This window comes from Pterocles gutturalis, unplaced genomic scaffold (assembly GCF_000699245.1).
Source record: "Pterocles gutturalis isolate BGI_N339 unplaced genomic scaffold, ASM69924v1 scaffold11286, whole genome shotgun sequence".
Lineage (NCBI taxonomy): Eukaryota > Metazoa > Chordata > Aves > Pterocliformes > Pteroclidae > Pterocles > Pterocles gutturalis.
The window spans coordinates 97,384-112,095 of record NW_010103206.1 but is presented as its reverse complement, the minus strand read 5'-3'; the positions used below and the strand labels follow the sequence as shown (position 1 = coordinate 112,095).

The window sequence follows — 14,712 nt, the reverse complement described above, 5'->3', positions numbered from 1 at the left end:
TATACAAAATATAGATATAAAAATATATGTAGAAAATATATCTAAGTATAAATAAGTATATATACACAATAAAACCCTTTTGCTTGTGGTTTCCTACAGGGAAGGGTCCTTAAAAATTGGGGACAGGCTGCTGAGTGTTGATGGGATCCCTCTGCACAGCATGACCCACGCTGACGCCCTCAACATCCTGCGGCAGTGCAGCCAAGAGGCACTCTTCCAGATCGAGTACGATGTGACCATCATGGGTAAGTTCGTGGTGGTTGTGGTGGCATTTTGTCTGACTGCCTGGAAAGTGTGTGAAGCTGGACCCAGTAACTGGGACACTTGGTTTCAGTGGATAAATTGCTGAGCAACGCGTTGCCAACATGGGTGTAGGGGGTAGAGTTCAAAGGCGGCTTAGTGCAATGCCTTTGAAACGTCCTTACCCAGTGATGCATCTCGATAGGAATGATGACTGGTTTTAGAGGAGGGGAAAGGGGGATTTTTCTAATGTAAGGAAAGGGAGCATAGGAGAAGTCGGAGTTAAAGGGGGCTGGAGTGCTCTGCCAGCGCTGCAAATACCTCTGATAACTGTGTGCAGGGGAGTGGGCTGCAAGCAGGCAGAGATTTGATGCGGCTGTGGCTCTGGTTCTGAATCATGACCCTGCTTAATTCTGGAGCTATTCCCTTTCTTTGAAATGTTAGTTCAGATCTGCTTCTGAAATAAATGAGGGGGTGAACAACTGATTGACCCCAAAGAAGACAGAACTTACTGGAGGGCAGAGTATTTCTAAAGTGTTCTACACAGTAGATATTAAGTCTGAGGGTTTAGAGGCTTGGTGTGTTGTATTTTTTTTTGTTTTCATTTGATTTTCAGTGTCAAGCCCTGGGAAAGGTTTATTATTAGCTGCTGTAAAGTCATTTTGAGCTGGCTTTGTGACACACAGCTGTTACTGCAGGGAGTGTTGTTAATGAGTTTAAGGTTACCACCGAGTCCAAAGCTGTGTTGGTTCTGGAAGCTTGTGGAGCTGTGCATTAGATTTTGATGTTGCGTATATGTCTCCAGAGGGGTTTCTGCTTCCACTGGAGCCACAAGCTGGACTAGTTTGGAGTCTGCAAATCTCCCAAACCAGTCCAGCATGTTTGAGCCTGGGATCCAGCGAGGAATAGGAGTCCCTGATATCAGGTTGTTTTCTGATTTGCATGTGAGGAGGGAAATCCAAAGGATCTGCAGCTGAGGGATTTTAATACCACACCACCTGCAAGGAAGGAGAGCTGAGAACGCCAGAACTCATTCCATGCAATGTGCAAGAGGGTTGCACCAGAATAAGGGAGCTCCTTGTGCCAGCCCTGGGGGCTTTCAGCTTCCTTTTGAGCCTCCTTCCCCCAAGCACTCTTTTTTTTTCAGGAACTCCACAAGCGTGGCCATACAGGGTCTGCGCTGGGAGAAGACACAGGCACGCGATCCGCTGGGAAAGCTGGAAGGAAAACCTGATGCCGCAGCAGATCCCTGCATCCTGCCTGGATTCTGCCATGCTGCAGGAGCAGCTTCTCTTTGGGAACTGGGGGGGTGTTCTTGAAAAAGAGGAAATAATTAAATGATGGAAAACAGAAACTACCCAAACCCTATTTTCTACCTTTCGGTCTGGGATTGGGGTAACTCTGCGAGGGCTGTCCGTGCCTCTCCTCGCAGGCTGGCTGGGCTGGCAGCCCCCGCCCGGGCAGGGGGAGTTCAGGAGGGATTTTGCACAGAGCTGCCAAGTCTGAAGAGCAGCAAACAATAAACGGTGCGTGGGAAGTGGGCTTTTTTAGGGTTTTGTTGGCTGTACGGTCCCTTGCTGCTTATGTTGCAGAAAGCTGATTGTTTCGAAACCTGACTTGGAGCAAAAATAGCCGTGAAGGTGTCTTGGTATTTCTTCTTGGGTAACTCCCCCACCTAAAACAGGGCTGGGTGAACCCAGCGTGATGGCAGGGGTTTATGCAGTGATTCTCCATCTTGTGTTGCTATACCGTGGACCACAGCCAGATACTTCCTAAGATGTAAAAACAACCCCTTTCTTAGGTAATTTCTGCATAGAGAGTGCTTCTCCCCGACCCTGCAAAGGGATATTCTTGCCCTGCTTTCTTTTGAGGCAGGATGATGCAGAACGTGTGGCTTAAAACAATCTCTGAAGACTGTTCTGCCAGGCAACAGCTCATAACTGCAACAGGAGATGAGTGCATCGTCCCCAAATCACAACTGTCACAGACGTTCTCTGCCAGCCACAGGAGGCTGCTGAGGGAAGGGAAGAGCAGGTGCTGGAAGCGGTGTGAGGACATTATTAGCCTGAAGGGAGCACTCCCAATTCCTGTTTTGAAATCTTGATGAGGGGGCTGGGGGGGACACATGGCCACATAGTTCTCTTGATTCATTCTGAGAGCTGGGGACACCACCATGAAGTGCATCCCAGGGGAAAATAGAGGTTTTTGCATCACACTCGCTCTCTGCTGCAGCCGTACGCGCTGGGGTGGTGTGGGCTGACCCTCGAGGAGGGAACGTTGTTTTTCTGCATCTGTCCTGGGTGAGAGACCACGGCTGCTGTGGGGGAGTGTTGAATCATGGCCTTCCCCAGCTGGCTGTGTGATTTCCCAGCCAAAAATGTGGGCTGAGGATGAGCTGCACGGGGCCAGCCCTGCTCTCGGTGCGGGGGACGTGGCAGCTGCTTGCCACCGCACCGAGCATCCCCCAGCTGTCAGGCTTTCACCGGGGAGGCCAGTGTAGGATCAGGCTGTGTAAGGCTTTTAATAAAATTGGCTGAGATTTCTCAAGGCCACCAAAGGAATTAAATTAATTTCCATTTAAAAGGAGTGTGAACTGGGCATGCGCCTCCCTTGGGCGTTGGGAAGATCTCTGCCCTTTGCTGGTGCCAGATAAGGGTTGTAATGGACAGATGCTTTCCTGTGGCAGCCCTCTGCCTTTAAAAAAGGGAAGGGAAAAGTAAAAAAAACCAATAAATAAACTGGTCAGCCAGAAACTGGTGGCATTTGGACAGTTCCTCTGTAAATAAGCTGTGTGTGCCGTGACACCAGGCTGCGAGCCTTTAGGGGTGACTCCTGGAGGGGGGAAGCTCTCTGCCAGAGATGATGAATGAGCAAAATGATTTGCTGTGTCCTGCTCCTCCTCTCCCTTCCCCTGGCTGTCCCTCCACCCATTTGTTCTTAGGCTCGAGGTTTTCAGGCCTGTGGGGCCCTCCTGGTGATGGAGTGTGGAGGGCTGGTGCTGTCCCACAAAGGGGTGACTGCTTGGCATCCTCTGAACGGTGATGGGGTAGGGTCTGAAGAAGAACCCATGGCATCAAAAGTTGAGTCTTTGGGCTTGCAAGAAAGGATCTGGCTTTAAGTAAGGTGAGATTTGCTGTGAAATGCAGGAGAGCCTCAGATCCCTTTTCCACAGATGCTGGGTGAGGTGGCAGATGTGCCCAATGGTGCAGAAACACCTCGTGGTGCCAAAGCAGCAACACCAATAGACTCCCTACAGAGAGGTTATTGCACAGCCTGCCCTGGCCTCGCCGTCTTTCGTTTGAAATTAGCTTGGGTGTAATAGCCCCCTGTTAATCACACCTCAGAAATATTGCTAAATTGCAGACTCTTGACCTTTGATTGGAGCCAAATCTTTTCCTAGAATAATTAATAGAGGTTTGGCTGCTATTTCCTCAACAAATGCCTCTATAAAATGGATTTGGAGCAATTCTCATCTCTGCCACTGCAGATGAGAATTAAAAAGCACAGCAGGGTGGGCTGTGCTGTGTGTGGTGGGAAGAGGGACAGTGGGCTGGACAGTCTTATTGATAACCTAGGTCCTGGCATGGGAGTAGGTACCCACCATCTTCTCACCATCGTGCTGAGACCTCCCTGGGAAACACTTGGCAAAGCCAAGCAGCTAGGATGCTGGGTAAAACCGAGAGGAGCAGGTATTTTCCTTGCAAAGAAAGGTCTACCACTCCAGCAAGCTTTTTTCTTTTAATTTTTTTTACTATCTCCTTTGCTTCAGCTGGAGCAGTGTAAGTCAGTGTCCCTCTTCAGAGGATGTGTGCTGGACACGTGGGCTGCAAACCCAACAGCTAGCTGGTGTGTGCTGCTGGAAGAGATCCTCAGTCTCTTGGTGCTTCCTTTGCTAACAAAGGCTTAAGTGCACCTTCTGCAGGATTTAGCTGGCTGCTTTGTGCATCTTTGGATTGAACCGGGGCTGTGCTTTTTGCCAGGGCCTGCAGGTCTCCCCAGTGGTCCTTTTCAGCAGAGAGTAAGCAGTGTTTTATTTGAAGCCTCCCATAACCTTTAACATGGCTTATTCCTCCTCCTTCCTCCCCCGGGAAAAAGGGCACTGTGAGTAGATGAGAGGCTGAACATCCTCTGACCGATCCCCAGGGGAAATTTCTGTCTCCAGAGACTTCTTCAACAAATGTCGGGAAAGACTTTGCTGCAGCTTAGCTTCCGAGATCTGCATCGATGCTCCCGGTTATCAGAGAGCACAGATGAGCCATGCGTCAAGTTTTGGAGCCAAGTAGCATCAGCATTTTTAGTGGGGCAGAGCTTTGGGAGAGAAAAGCCTTACTATGAATAATTAAGGGCTGAGGGAGCATCAAGCTCTCAGAGGGCTCTGCTGGCCTTTCCTTCGAAGCGGATGGCTGGGTTTCTGTCAAGTGCTCTTCTGGGGGAGTCAAACTACACGTGGGGTGCTGGTTGTGTGGTGGTGATAACACATTTGTGAATGCAACGTTTTTACAATGGCTTTAGGTAATCTGGAAGCGAACGTATGTAATAGGGGTGGAGGGGATTTCTGTCTAATTAGCCAGAGACACAGGCTTTGATTTTCCTCCCCCTTCCTCAGAAGAGATGAATAGGTATGGTGCAGGCTCATGCAATTTTGTAGGAGTTTCATAGTCTCACTCACAGCATCTGTTAACCTTCTTGCAGAAATGCATCTTTTAACCGTGAGTTACCCCTGTGTTGTCTGATGGGAGACGGGAGGATTTTGTCAGCGTGGGTAGGTAGCTCTGTGCCTCTGTTCCCACTGTTGCGCTGGAGGAGCTGAAATGAGCAGCTGAAGTGATATTTCGAAGCTGGTGCTGGAGCACACAGGAGTTGGCTGACTTGTGTGCTGGTCCGGCAGGACACCAGGCTTCTGAGTACTTCAGAAAGCATGATCCTGTTCCTTCATGCCTTTTCTTTTTTGTTTGTTTGGGAAGAAGCCTATAACAGTGATGTCCCTCTGATCTTCCTTTTTTTTTTTTGTGCTTTTAATACTGTTGATGTGGCTGCTGCACAGCCTTGGAGCAATCTCTTCCTTGCTCCTGCTATTTAACCCCAAGAAGATAATCAGGGGGGTGTTTCCATGGGTGAATTGTTGTAATATCTCTCCACTTCATTATCATATATACTTTGTGCAGAAGAAATTTTGCTTCTTGGGTTTACTCCTTTGTTAAGTTACCATGTGACACAGACCGTAGGATGTCCAAACTGCAGCTTTGCCGGTCCACGCGGCAAGTCAGCGCCATTGGCCAACCCTCTGCATTGAGAAATGGGAAAGGCTGGATGAGGAGTGTCTTCAGATGCTCTCTTGTTTTGCAGATACTGTAGCAAATGCTTCAGGTCCTTTACTAGTTGAAATAGCAAAGACTCCGGGGTCTACGCTAGGAATCACGCTGACGACAACCATGCACCGGAACAAGCAGGTCATTGTCATCGACAAGATCAAGCCAGCCAGCGTGGTGGACAGGTACAGGCTGCTCCTAGCTCCGCTTTTCCCTTCTCTGCTGCTTTTTTGTCCCTTTGTTAGTTATATGCTATTCTTCCCTGCCTTGCCTTGAAATGGCCACATCCACATGTTCTTAGCACTAAGCGTACTAAAAATATCTGACCCCATGCCAGTGGACGCTCCTCACCAGGAATGAATGGAACTCAGTGCATGTGAAAGCTGAGCTCTGTTTTCAGAACCTCAGATCTGACTTCCCTTGAGCTGTGGAAAGGCAAACACCTATTCTGGAGAGTTCTGGCTAGAGCCTTTTCCTGATGGGCAAGTCAGCTAGTCAGCCTTTGCGTGAGGATGCAGAAGGACAGACGGTTATGCAGCCCTAGCGCTGGTTAGTTGTGTTGCTGGGCTGAACTGGTGGCTAGTAGGACTTATTACACGGCTGGGTGAGCCCTTGGCCGTCCAGACTAGCTGTGAGTGGGCACTATTAAAAACTTAAGAGATCTTTCCCAAGCCACCAGCAGCACTGACTCAAGCATGAACCATCTTAGTTGGTGCTTTGGGCAGCGTTTGAATCCAAGGTTCAAATTGGAATTAAAAAAAAAAAAAAGAGATATGAAAAAAAATTCACATGAGTTCACACAATAATTCACAGTTGGATTTTGTATGTTCCCGCTGCCAACTGGAAGGATGTGGATTTTGGACTTATGTATAATTACCTCTCTCGCTGTTTCCTTTGCAGATGTGGTGCGTTGCACGTTGGTGACCATATCCTCTCCATTGATGGTACGAGCACAGAGCACTGCTCCTTGTTAGAGGCAACTCAGCTTTTAGCTGCCACTTCAGAAAACGTCAAGCTGGAGATATTACCTGTTCACCAAAGCAGGCTGCCTTTGAGGCCTCCCGAAACAGGTGTGTCCTCTGTGCAAACACTGTTGGTTGCCCTCAAAACTCATTTGAGGTCACTCCTGGAGTTCTTGCTGCTTTTGAATGCTGCCAGCAGACTCCAGAGAGAGACATCTGTGGAGGGGAAAAAAAAAACCCAAAAGATGTTGTGATGAAATGCGTGTGATTAGATGACATCCTTCAAGGATGTGAATAGGAAAAAAAAGGTGACATCTGTGCTTGAATGGGGAAGTTGGAGTTGGGAATCCCAGGGTTGGGTGCTGTGCAAGCCGCTTCCTTAGTGCCTCAGATAAGAGACTTTAATGGAGAGGGAGGGAAACAACTTTGGTGCTGGCAGATGTATTTCCAAGCTCAGCTTTCATTTGCTGGTCCTGTAAAGGCTCTGTAAAGGACGTGTCAGTAGCTAGGCAGGGTCCTGCTGGACTTCCTTAGGAAACAAAGCTGTAAGACAAGCGTTCATCTTCTGGAGCATCCCATTTGCATGGTCGCTGTGTCTGAGCAGCCAGGGCAGAACACATGCACCAGTATCTGCTGCTTTCTACCACCCCACCAAAGAAATACTGGACAAAAAATTTTGGCTCCAATGAAATCAAGCCCAAAATGCCTGTAAGCATAATGAGGAATTCACCCTGGTGAGCATCCTTGTTGCCCACACTCCATGTGAGAGGCTGACTCAGGCTCTCATATAAGCTCTGTTGTGAACATAGCCTCAGTACGAGTGGATTTATTACAACTCTTGCCTGCAGTTTTGTTACAGGCCATACCGGTGGTCTTGTAATCAGGTGTACTGTTCAGTACCAGCCCCCTTTGCAAACATTTTTAACCACTTGTCTCTCGGGGACATGCATTTTAATATTATTGGTGCACAGTAGCCCTGGACACAGCTCTTCTTTCCATTCTCTTCTAGGGCTGTTTGGGGAAAGAAGGAAAATATCAGTGTTGTCTTCTCGAGCATGATATGGTGAAACATAAAATCTAATATCATCTCCATGTCTAGAAATAAATCTCTTACATGTCCAGTCCAATTTGTGCAGAATTAAGGCAATTTAATAGAGGGGATGGATGACTTGACCTTTGTGCCCAAGGAAAGACAGAAGGCTATAATCCTTTCTCAATGGCTGTTAAAATGAACTATTCTCCTCCTTCCATTAGTGCCCTGGTCCTAATCTTCTTTCAGATGCAGCAGCTCAGGAGAAGGAGGATCTGTGGAAGGACAGCTTTTGAGGTCCTTCAGAGGTTCGGAGCCTTTCTACCCAAACCTCCATACATCAGATCAGTTTGCTGTGTCAGAAGTACAGAACACAAACTTGGGAGAATAATTGCAACACAAGAATATGAAAAATAAGGGATATAACAATTGTTCCCACTTTTGATTGAACTCTTTAACACATGAGGGCTCACAGGGAAGGATGCTGGTCAACCACACAGCAGAGGTGGGTGGCTGGAGACCAGTGCTTGGGTTTGAACCTTCACCGGTGCTGATGGAGATGAGAAGGGGAGGTGGTGGGAACAGGAGGGAGAGCTTTTGGGGAAGAGGAGCAGCTTACAAAGCAGGGCTCCTCGGTGGTGTAACCAGCCACAGCACCATGCAGCCCATGGTGAGCAGCCAAGGAACCACACCAAAGCCTATGAGCTGCATTTGGACCTGGGAGGGACGCTGCCTTCTGCTCCAGATGCTGAGTGCCGGCTCCATAGCCTGCTTTTTCTGAGTTTAGGGAAACAAATGGGGCCAGTAAATAAAAATTGGCCATGCAAAAGCAGACTGTCATGGTTGGCAGGAGAGTGAAGCCCAAGGAAAGCAGCCGAGGAGATGAGACCATGCAAACGTGTCCCTGTTCAGGACTTGCATTACTGACTCCTTCCAGTGTGTGCCTGCATGGGGCTCGTTGCATTTTTTAAGCGTGACTTCTTGTGCAATCAGAATCCAGTTATTGAGGAGGTGGAGAGGGATCTGAAGCTGCAGCTGCCATGTGAAAATATGGTCTAATGCTGGAGTGTCAGATTTGTCAAACTGGGTTTGCTTTCTCTGCGGCTCGGGGGGCATTTGGAGAGTTTGTGGGAGGATTACGCCCTGCTCACAAGATCAGCGGGTCCGGATGGTGCTCAGGACCGGTGCTGGGATGGATGGCTTTCCTCAGGCAGGGATGATGTGTGAAAGCTTGGGGAAGACTGTTGTAGGTTTTTATCACAGAATTGTCCAAAATCTCTTCTCTTCCCTAATGCACTGACAACTGAGTTTCAAAGGCGCTTTTTTCTGTTGTCAGATATGAGCTAAGAACTTAGAGACAAATGGGAGAGTGTTAATTACTGTAAATGGATTAAATGATTTTGTATATATGCCCATAAGCTCTATCCCTCATTTCCAAAGTGTTTCATTTTAAGAACTTTGCTTTTTGTCTAGTATAGCTACATTTATTAATTTGATTTTTGTTTTTAAAAGCTGCCTGGCTCTGAATTTACTTTTGAATCCACAAAATAGAAATTCCACAGCTGGAAGTGAATTTTTCAGGAGTTTGATAGACTAAGTGCTAAACTAAAATGCTTTGCAAAGACTGAATGTAATCACCATATTGTCTGGAAAATCTGACCGAAGTGATTTGATGCCTGCGATGCGTGCGCACGAAATGGATTTCCACTGTTAAAGGCACTGACAGATGATGTTTAGATGAGATCTCTGGGTGGACTCATTAAATAAACTGAGTCCCTGTCTCAGGTTTGCACCCTCAGAAAGCTCTGGTGGGGTTTCTGCCTACTTGGAGGCCACAGAGCCTGGAGGAGATGTCATCCTGGAAAGGGGGTTGCCAATAGTGCAAGGGGTTGTGAGGTCAAGAGCTCCGGGATAACTCGTGGCTGCAGTGATGCTCTGCTCTGGGATGCTCTTTGTGCTTAGTTGAATAAAAGAGACACTTGCAATCTCGCTTGTTAGCCAGCGATTCCTCTTGGAAGAAAATAGATCCAGACAGCATGATGCAGAGATCTGGGTGAGAAAACCTAGTGCTGTTGGGCAAGGAAAACCAAACTGACCCTGTGCTGCCCAGGGGCGAAAGGAGCATCAGTGAGAACAGGCAAGGGACCTGTGTCTGGGGGCGTTTGAGGCACTTCAGAGGAGACTTGTGGCATCATGACTTGATGCTGCAAAGCCACCGTTGATATGGGACAAGGGATTTCCAGATGATGGATGTCATGCAGCAACGGATTTCTGCCAACATGTTGGGCTGGGCTTAGGGCTGAAGCTAAAGCAGTTGGGAGTGTTGAAGCTAAAGCAGTTGCGTGCCCTTGAGTAGAGTCTGCCACATCGATGCTATGTTCTAATTTGGTTTGCCACCATGTTGGCATCTCTTCCTGTGTCGGTGGCCCTCTGTAATTGCCTTTAAGCAGCAGTGTATAAAATCCCCTTTGTTCTGGTGAGCTGGAGGCAGCCCTCTGCTCCTCCTCTCTTTGATCCATATGCACACCCTGCGATGGATTCCCAGCCTAGAGCAGACGCTAAAAAACCAAACGCTGAAGCCGAGCAAAGTGCTCCAAGCAGTCCTTGGTGTGTGTGGAAGGTGTTGTGCCTTGTCCCCGGGAGGGCAGCTATGGCAGCAAGGTGGGAAACAGCACGAGGAGGTTTCCCCAGTGCTGTCAGATGATGCTGATGGCTGGAGGGAGCTTCTGCAGGTTGCGTAACGGGCTGCAAATGGTAATGACATCTGTGCACTGCTAGCGTGGCTTAGTCAGGCCGTTGGCTCAGGATGCAGAATTTTTTTATAGGGAAGGGGTGGATTTCTGCCACTTTGCATCAAGTGTCATGAGGTTACGTGGGGATGCGTTTTTGCTCCTGGTGCTTGACACGCTGTGGCTGGGTCCTGACTTGTTCAGAGTCAGTATGATACTCTTTTCTACAACCTCCTGCCTGATGCTGCTTATCTTTTCTTTCTCTCACTTCTTCTCCGTGGCTGTGGTGATTTCTGCTCCCTTGGGTGCCATCAGTCAAGGTGCAGAAGAGTGACCACCACCACTGCTGGGACCCCTGTGTCAACTACTGCCACACCCACCACCCCGGCCACTGCAAGACACCCACTTGGAACCAGGCGCCTGGACAGGATTACTGCAAATGTAACCTCAGTGCACAGCGTTGCCCCTATCATAGAATCACAGGATGGTTTGGGTTGGAAAGGACCTTAAAGATCATCAGTTCCAACCTCCCTGCCATGGGCAGGGACACCTCCCACCAGCCCAGGTTGCCCAAAGCCTCATCCAGCCTGGCCTTGAACCCCTCCAGGGATGGAGCATCCACAGCTTCTCTGGGCAACCTAGGCCAGTGTCTCACCACCCTCACAGTGAAAAATTTCTTCCAAATCTTCTGTCCCTCTGCATGTTCACGGATGTTGTGCCTCTCCATTTCCTTAATACCCAACTCTGTAGCCACGAGTGTCACTCATTTGTTCCTCATTCACCTGGGTCTGTTTTCACAGCTCCGGTGCTGAGGTGCCTGAGCAGTATCTGCAGCCCAGCACACTTCTCTTGCAGGATGCTGGTGCTGTTCAGCCCCAGGTTTCTTGCCTTATGACAGTAAGATAGGGAGGAAATGTTACACTGTGTGTCGGGAAGCAAACAGGGCAGCCCAGTTGCCCAGCAGCTCAAGTTCAAGCTGTGATTTCTCTTTCTGTGTATTTAAGGTTCCTTAGTGCCATTGTGCCAGCCTGCTGTTGGCTGCCCTGCATCCCTGATGCGTTTCCCACCTGCTGGCCTGGCTGCTGCAGTGACATGTCACCGAGTCACTGCACACCAGAGGGCAATGCCCACCTGGAGCCCAAGCCCACTCCCACAGCTCTCCTGGAGCTGTGCAAGCCCAGGACAAGGTGCTTGCCTTGCCTTGAGCCCTGGAGCTGAGAAGGAGCAGCCAGTCCAAACCCATCAGATGTACTCCTGTTAGGTGAGCCCATGGCTGCACTTCTGCCCGTCCTTAACGCGCTCCGTATTTCCTCAGCTCTGGTGGCCGCCAACTTCTCGTCTCCCACCATGAATGCGCAGGGCTTCCCCTGCCAGAACTCGAACACGCTACCTCGCAGCTCCCACCCCATGAGCCCCCGCACCACCATGCTGAGGAGGAGGCAGAAGAAGAAGGAGCACAAGAGCTCATGTAAGCGCGGTGGTGGGCTGGGGCTGGGTTGGACGCGCTGTGCCTGCTTGCCTTGCTGTCTTCCTTGTCCTTATTATTGACTGTTAGCCGGGGCAGAACCGCTCATCATGGCACTGTCAGTGCCTCCCTGGTCACTGTCCCCACCTCTGCCAGGCCCAGGTTTGTGACCAGATCTGCTGTGTTGATCGTGGCTGCCCTGACCTTCTGCCTCTCTCCTCCTCCCAGTGTCGCTGGCCTCCAGCACGGTGGGTCCTGGCGGGCAGATAGTCCACACGGAGACGACGGAGGTGGTGCTCAGGGGAGACCCTTTGAATGGCTTCGGACTTCAGCTCCAGGGAGGCATCTTTGCTACCGAAACCCTGTCTTCCCCACCTCTCGTCCGGTTTATTGAGCCTGACAGCCCGGCAGAGAGGTTAGAGACCTTGCCCTTGGATGCTGATGGTGCTGCTGCTGAACATTTCATGGTTTGGTTTGTTTTCTCTCCTCAGAGGCTCATTTAGATATTTACTCTCATCCTTGTAATATCTCCCATTCTTCACTGGGCATGGTTTACTGTCACTGCCATTTCTGCGCTCGTCGGCTGACCGCGGCCTCCCTCGCATCCCAGGTGAACGTCTTGGCACCAGGCTGCGGCTGTTCTGGGAGGAGGAGGAGGAGGAAGGGAGCATGTGTCTGTGTGAGAGAGTGTGAGAGCGCCATTCCCATTTGTTTTTTTTGGTGTTTTTTCTCTTTTTTTTTGTGTGTGTGTGGTTTTTTTTTTTTTTGTTGGTTGGTTGGGATTTTTTTTTTGTTTTGTTTTTCCGCCTTTCTCTTTGGAAGATAAAGCTTTTGTCTGGGTGCAGTCAGAGGAAAGATCTAGACAAGTGGTCCCAGCAAACTGGTTTTCTGCCTGGTTCCATTGTAGCAGAGCCCAGCTGTAGAAATTGGCCTTAAAGCCAAGGTTTTGAGCTACAGAGGAGCAGGTAGGTGCTGTATTTAGGCACTCTTGCTTTTGGCTTTATAATGCTGGGAAAAGAGCAGATGGAGGAGCGACATTAACTGCTGCATGTCACCCCCCAGGGATACCGGCAGCGATGTCTTCTCCAGCAGCTGAGCCTCGGCTCAGGAGCTCTGGCTGCTCTGGCTAAATATTCCCTTGCTGGCTGGATTGAAAGTCTGCTCCAGTGCCTGTGCACTGTGGTGGAGATGCACTCCAGCGAGGTTTATCTTCCTAAGCAGACCAGGTCCCTGCATGGCCTGAGCTCTGATGGGGTGGAAGGGAGAGTGGGTTTCGTTAGGCAGATGGAATAATGAGAGGTGAGTGAGCTGGCACTTACGGCCCGGTGCTGGTTTATCTTCCCACCTGTGATTTCCTTGGGTGGCCCATCCTGCCAAGGGGTGCTGGAGGTGCAGTGAGGTGGCGGTGCTCAGCGCCTGCTGCAGACCCTGCCTGGGAAGGAGAGGTTCTGAGGGTCTGTCTCATCAGCACGTGCTGATGGTTGGTGTCCCCGAGCCAGCCCAGGATAACAGCACGTGGGTTAAACCCGCGGAGGGGTAGCATGGCAGGGAAAGCATCTGGAAAGGAAATGCAAGCCCTTGCCGTGCGGACTGGTCCCTCTGCGTGGCAGCTTCTCCAGGTGACTGATGCAGAAGCAGGAACACAAATGCCTGCGCTTGTGTCAGTTGGAGGACAGGGACAAGGGGCTGACACAGGAAAAAGAATTGTCCTGAGTGATACAGGTTAAGCCTTTTATGCCTTTTGTTTGTTTGTTTGTTTTCAAATAGAGTTTAAAAATGAAAGCAATGGGCTTTGGTGTTTTTATCCTCTATTAACAGGGTGAATTTGGCTCACATTGCAAAGCACCAAACTCCTTTTATAAATCAGGCAGCAACAAAGCCTGCTGTCCCAGGGGAGGAGGGAGATGTGCTGAAATCTTCCTGGCTTTGCTTTATCCTCTTGCCAAGCCTGGAGCGAAAGCAAAGACTTGCAGCGCAGTCTTGCTTGGCTCTCACATGTCACACACTCTGCTCTCCCTCTCGGCTGCCCACCCAGCAGGATTCGCGCTCTCCTGGCTGCTGCCTTCTGCTTTCTGGCAACAGGGAGCAATCCTCTCTGCGTTTGTAGCCTGGATTTGATTGAGGATTAAATCTCTAGCTGGTGGGAAAACACAGTCTTTCCTCACTGTCTTGAAGTGATAAGTGCTGTGGGTCCGCAGTGAGGTGAAAAAGGCAGTTTTATGTTTTCATTTCACTTTTTTCTTTCTTGCTATCCCACAGAGCTTGTTTGTCCCATCCTTCCTAGATACCTTATTCCCTGCCCTTGGGAGGTTCTGCTGTAGCTGCAGCCCAGGACATTGGGGCCATTTTTCTCCCCTTTACCCAGCTGGGCTCTCGGCAGGGGCTGGGCTGTGCTCTTTCTCTTGCTGCAGTTGTTGCCCTTTGCAAAAGAGGGTGAGCGGTGGGGATGCAGGGATGGGGCTCAGCACCCGGGGTCTGCCCTGTGTGTTCTCACACTCTGTGCAAGACCTGTGAATCTGAGCGTGCTGTTGCATAAGGGCACAATCCACAATCACTTGGTCCCTCTGGCTTGTCGTGGAGGAGCTGCCTCGTGGACATGTAGCAAATCTGAGTGCTACCAGGGCAGAGGATCATCACCCTCTTTTTAGGGAGGTTGGGCTGCCTCACATTTATTCTCTGCTTCGTGCTAGTGTGTGGCAGGTAATTTGAAGCAGAAGCTCTCACCTCCCTGACTTGTAATTTGTTTTACAGCCAGTAGCCTCTAATAGACCTCCCTCCCCACCTGTTGTTTTGTTTCCTGGATGCAAGATGAAGCCTTTGGGCTCAAAATGAGACAGTGATTCAGCCCCTGTTATCAGCAGGGAGGGCAGAATAGGAAGATGCCTGACGTCCCCTCTTGGCTGCCTTGAAACACGCCGCGTGTGTCCTTCCTCTCCCAGCTGTCATTGACAGCAGTGGAAGAGTATCTGGCTTCTCC

General features: G+C 49.8%; 1 protein-coding gene across 1 annotated transcript in view; it reads left to right on the top strand.

The window, feature by feature from the left end:
• Positions 1 to 99: 99 nt before the first annotated feature.
• LOC104471322 (glutamate receptor-interacting protein 2-like) overlaps positions 100 to 14,712 on the top strand; it is a gene marked incomplete at its 5' end in the record, with an annotated part of 49,668 nt that continues 35,055 nt past the window's right edge. The window contains 6 exons of the mRNA XM_010086626.1: positions 100 to 245; positions 5,587 to 5,734; positions 6,450 to 6,619; positions 10,586 to 10,711; positions 11,586 to 11,738; positions 11,964 to 12,150. Of these exons, the coding sequence (XP_010084928.1) occupies positions 100 to 245; positions 5,587 to 5,734; positions 6,450 to 6,619; positions 10,586 to 10,711; positions 11,586 to 11,738; positions 11,964 to 12,150 (930 nt within the window). The remainder of the gene's footprint in view (positions 246 to 5,586; positions 5,735 to 6,449; positions 6,620 to 10,585; positions 10,712 to 11,585; positions 11,739 to 11,963; positions 12,151 to 14,712) is intronic.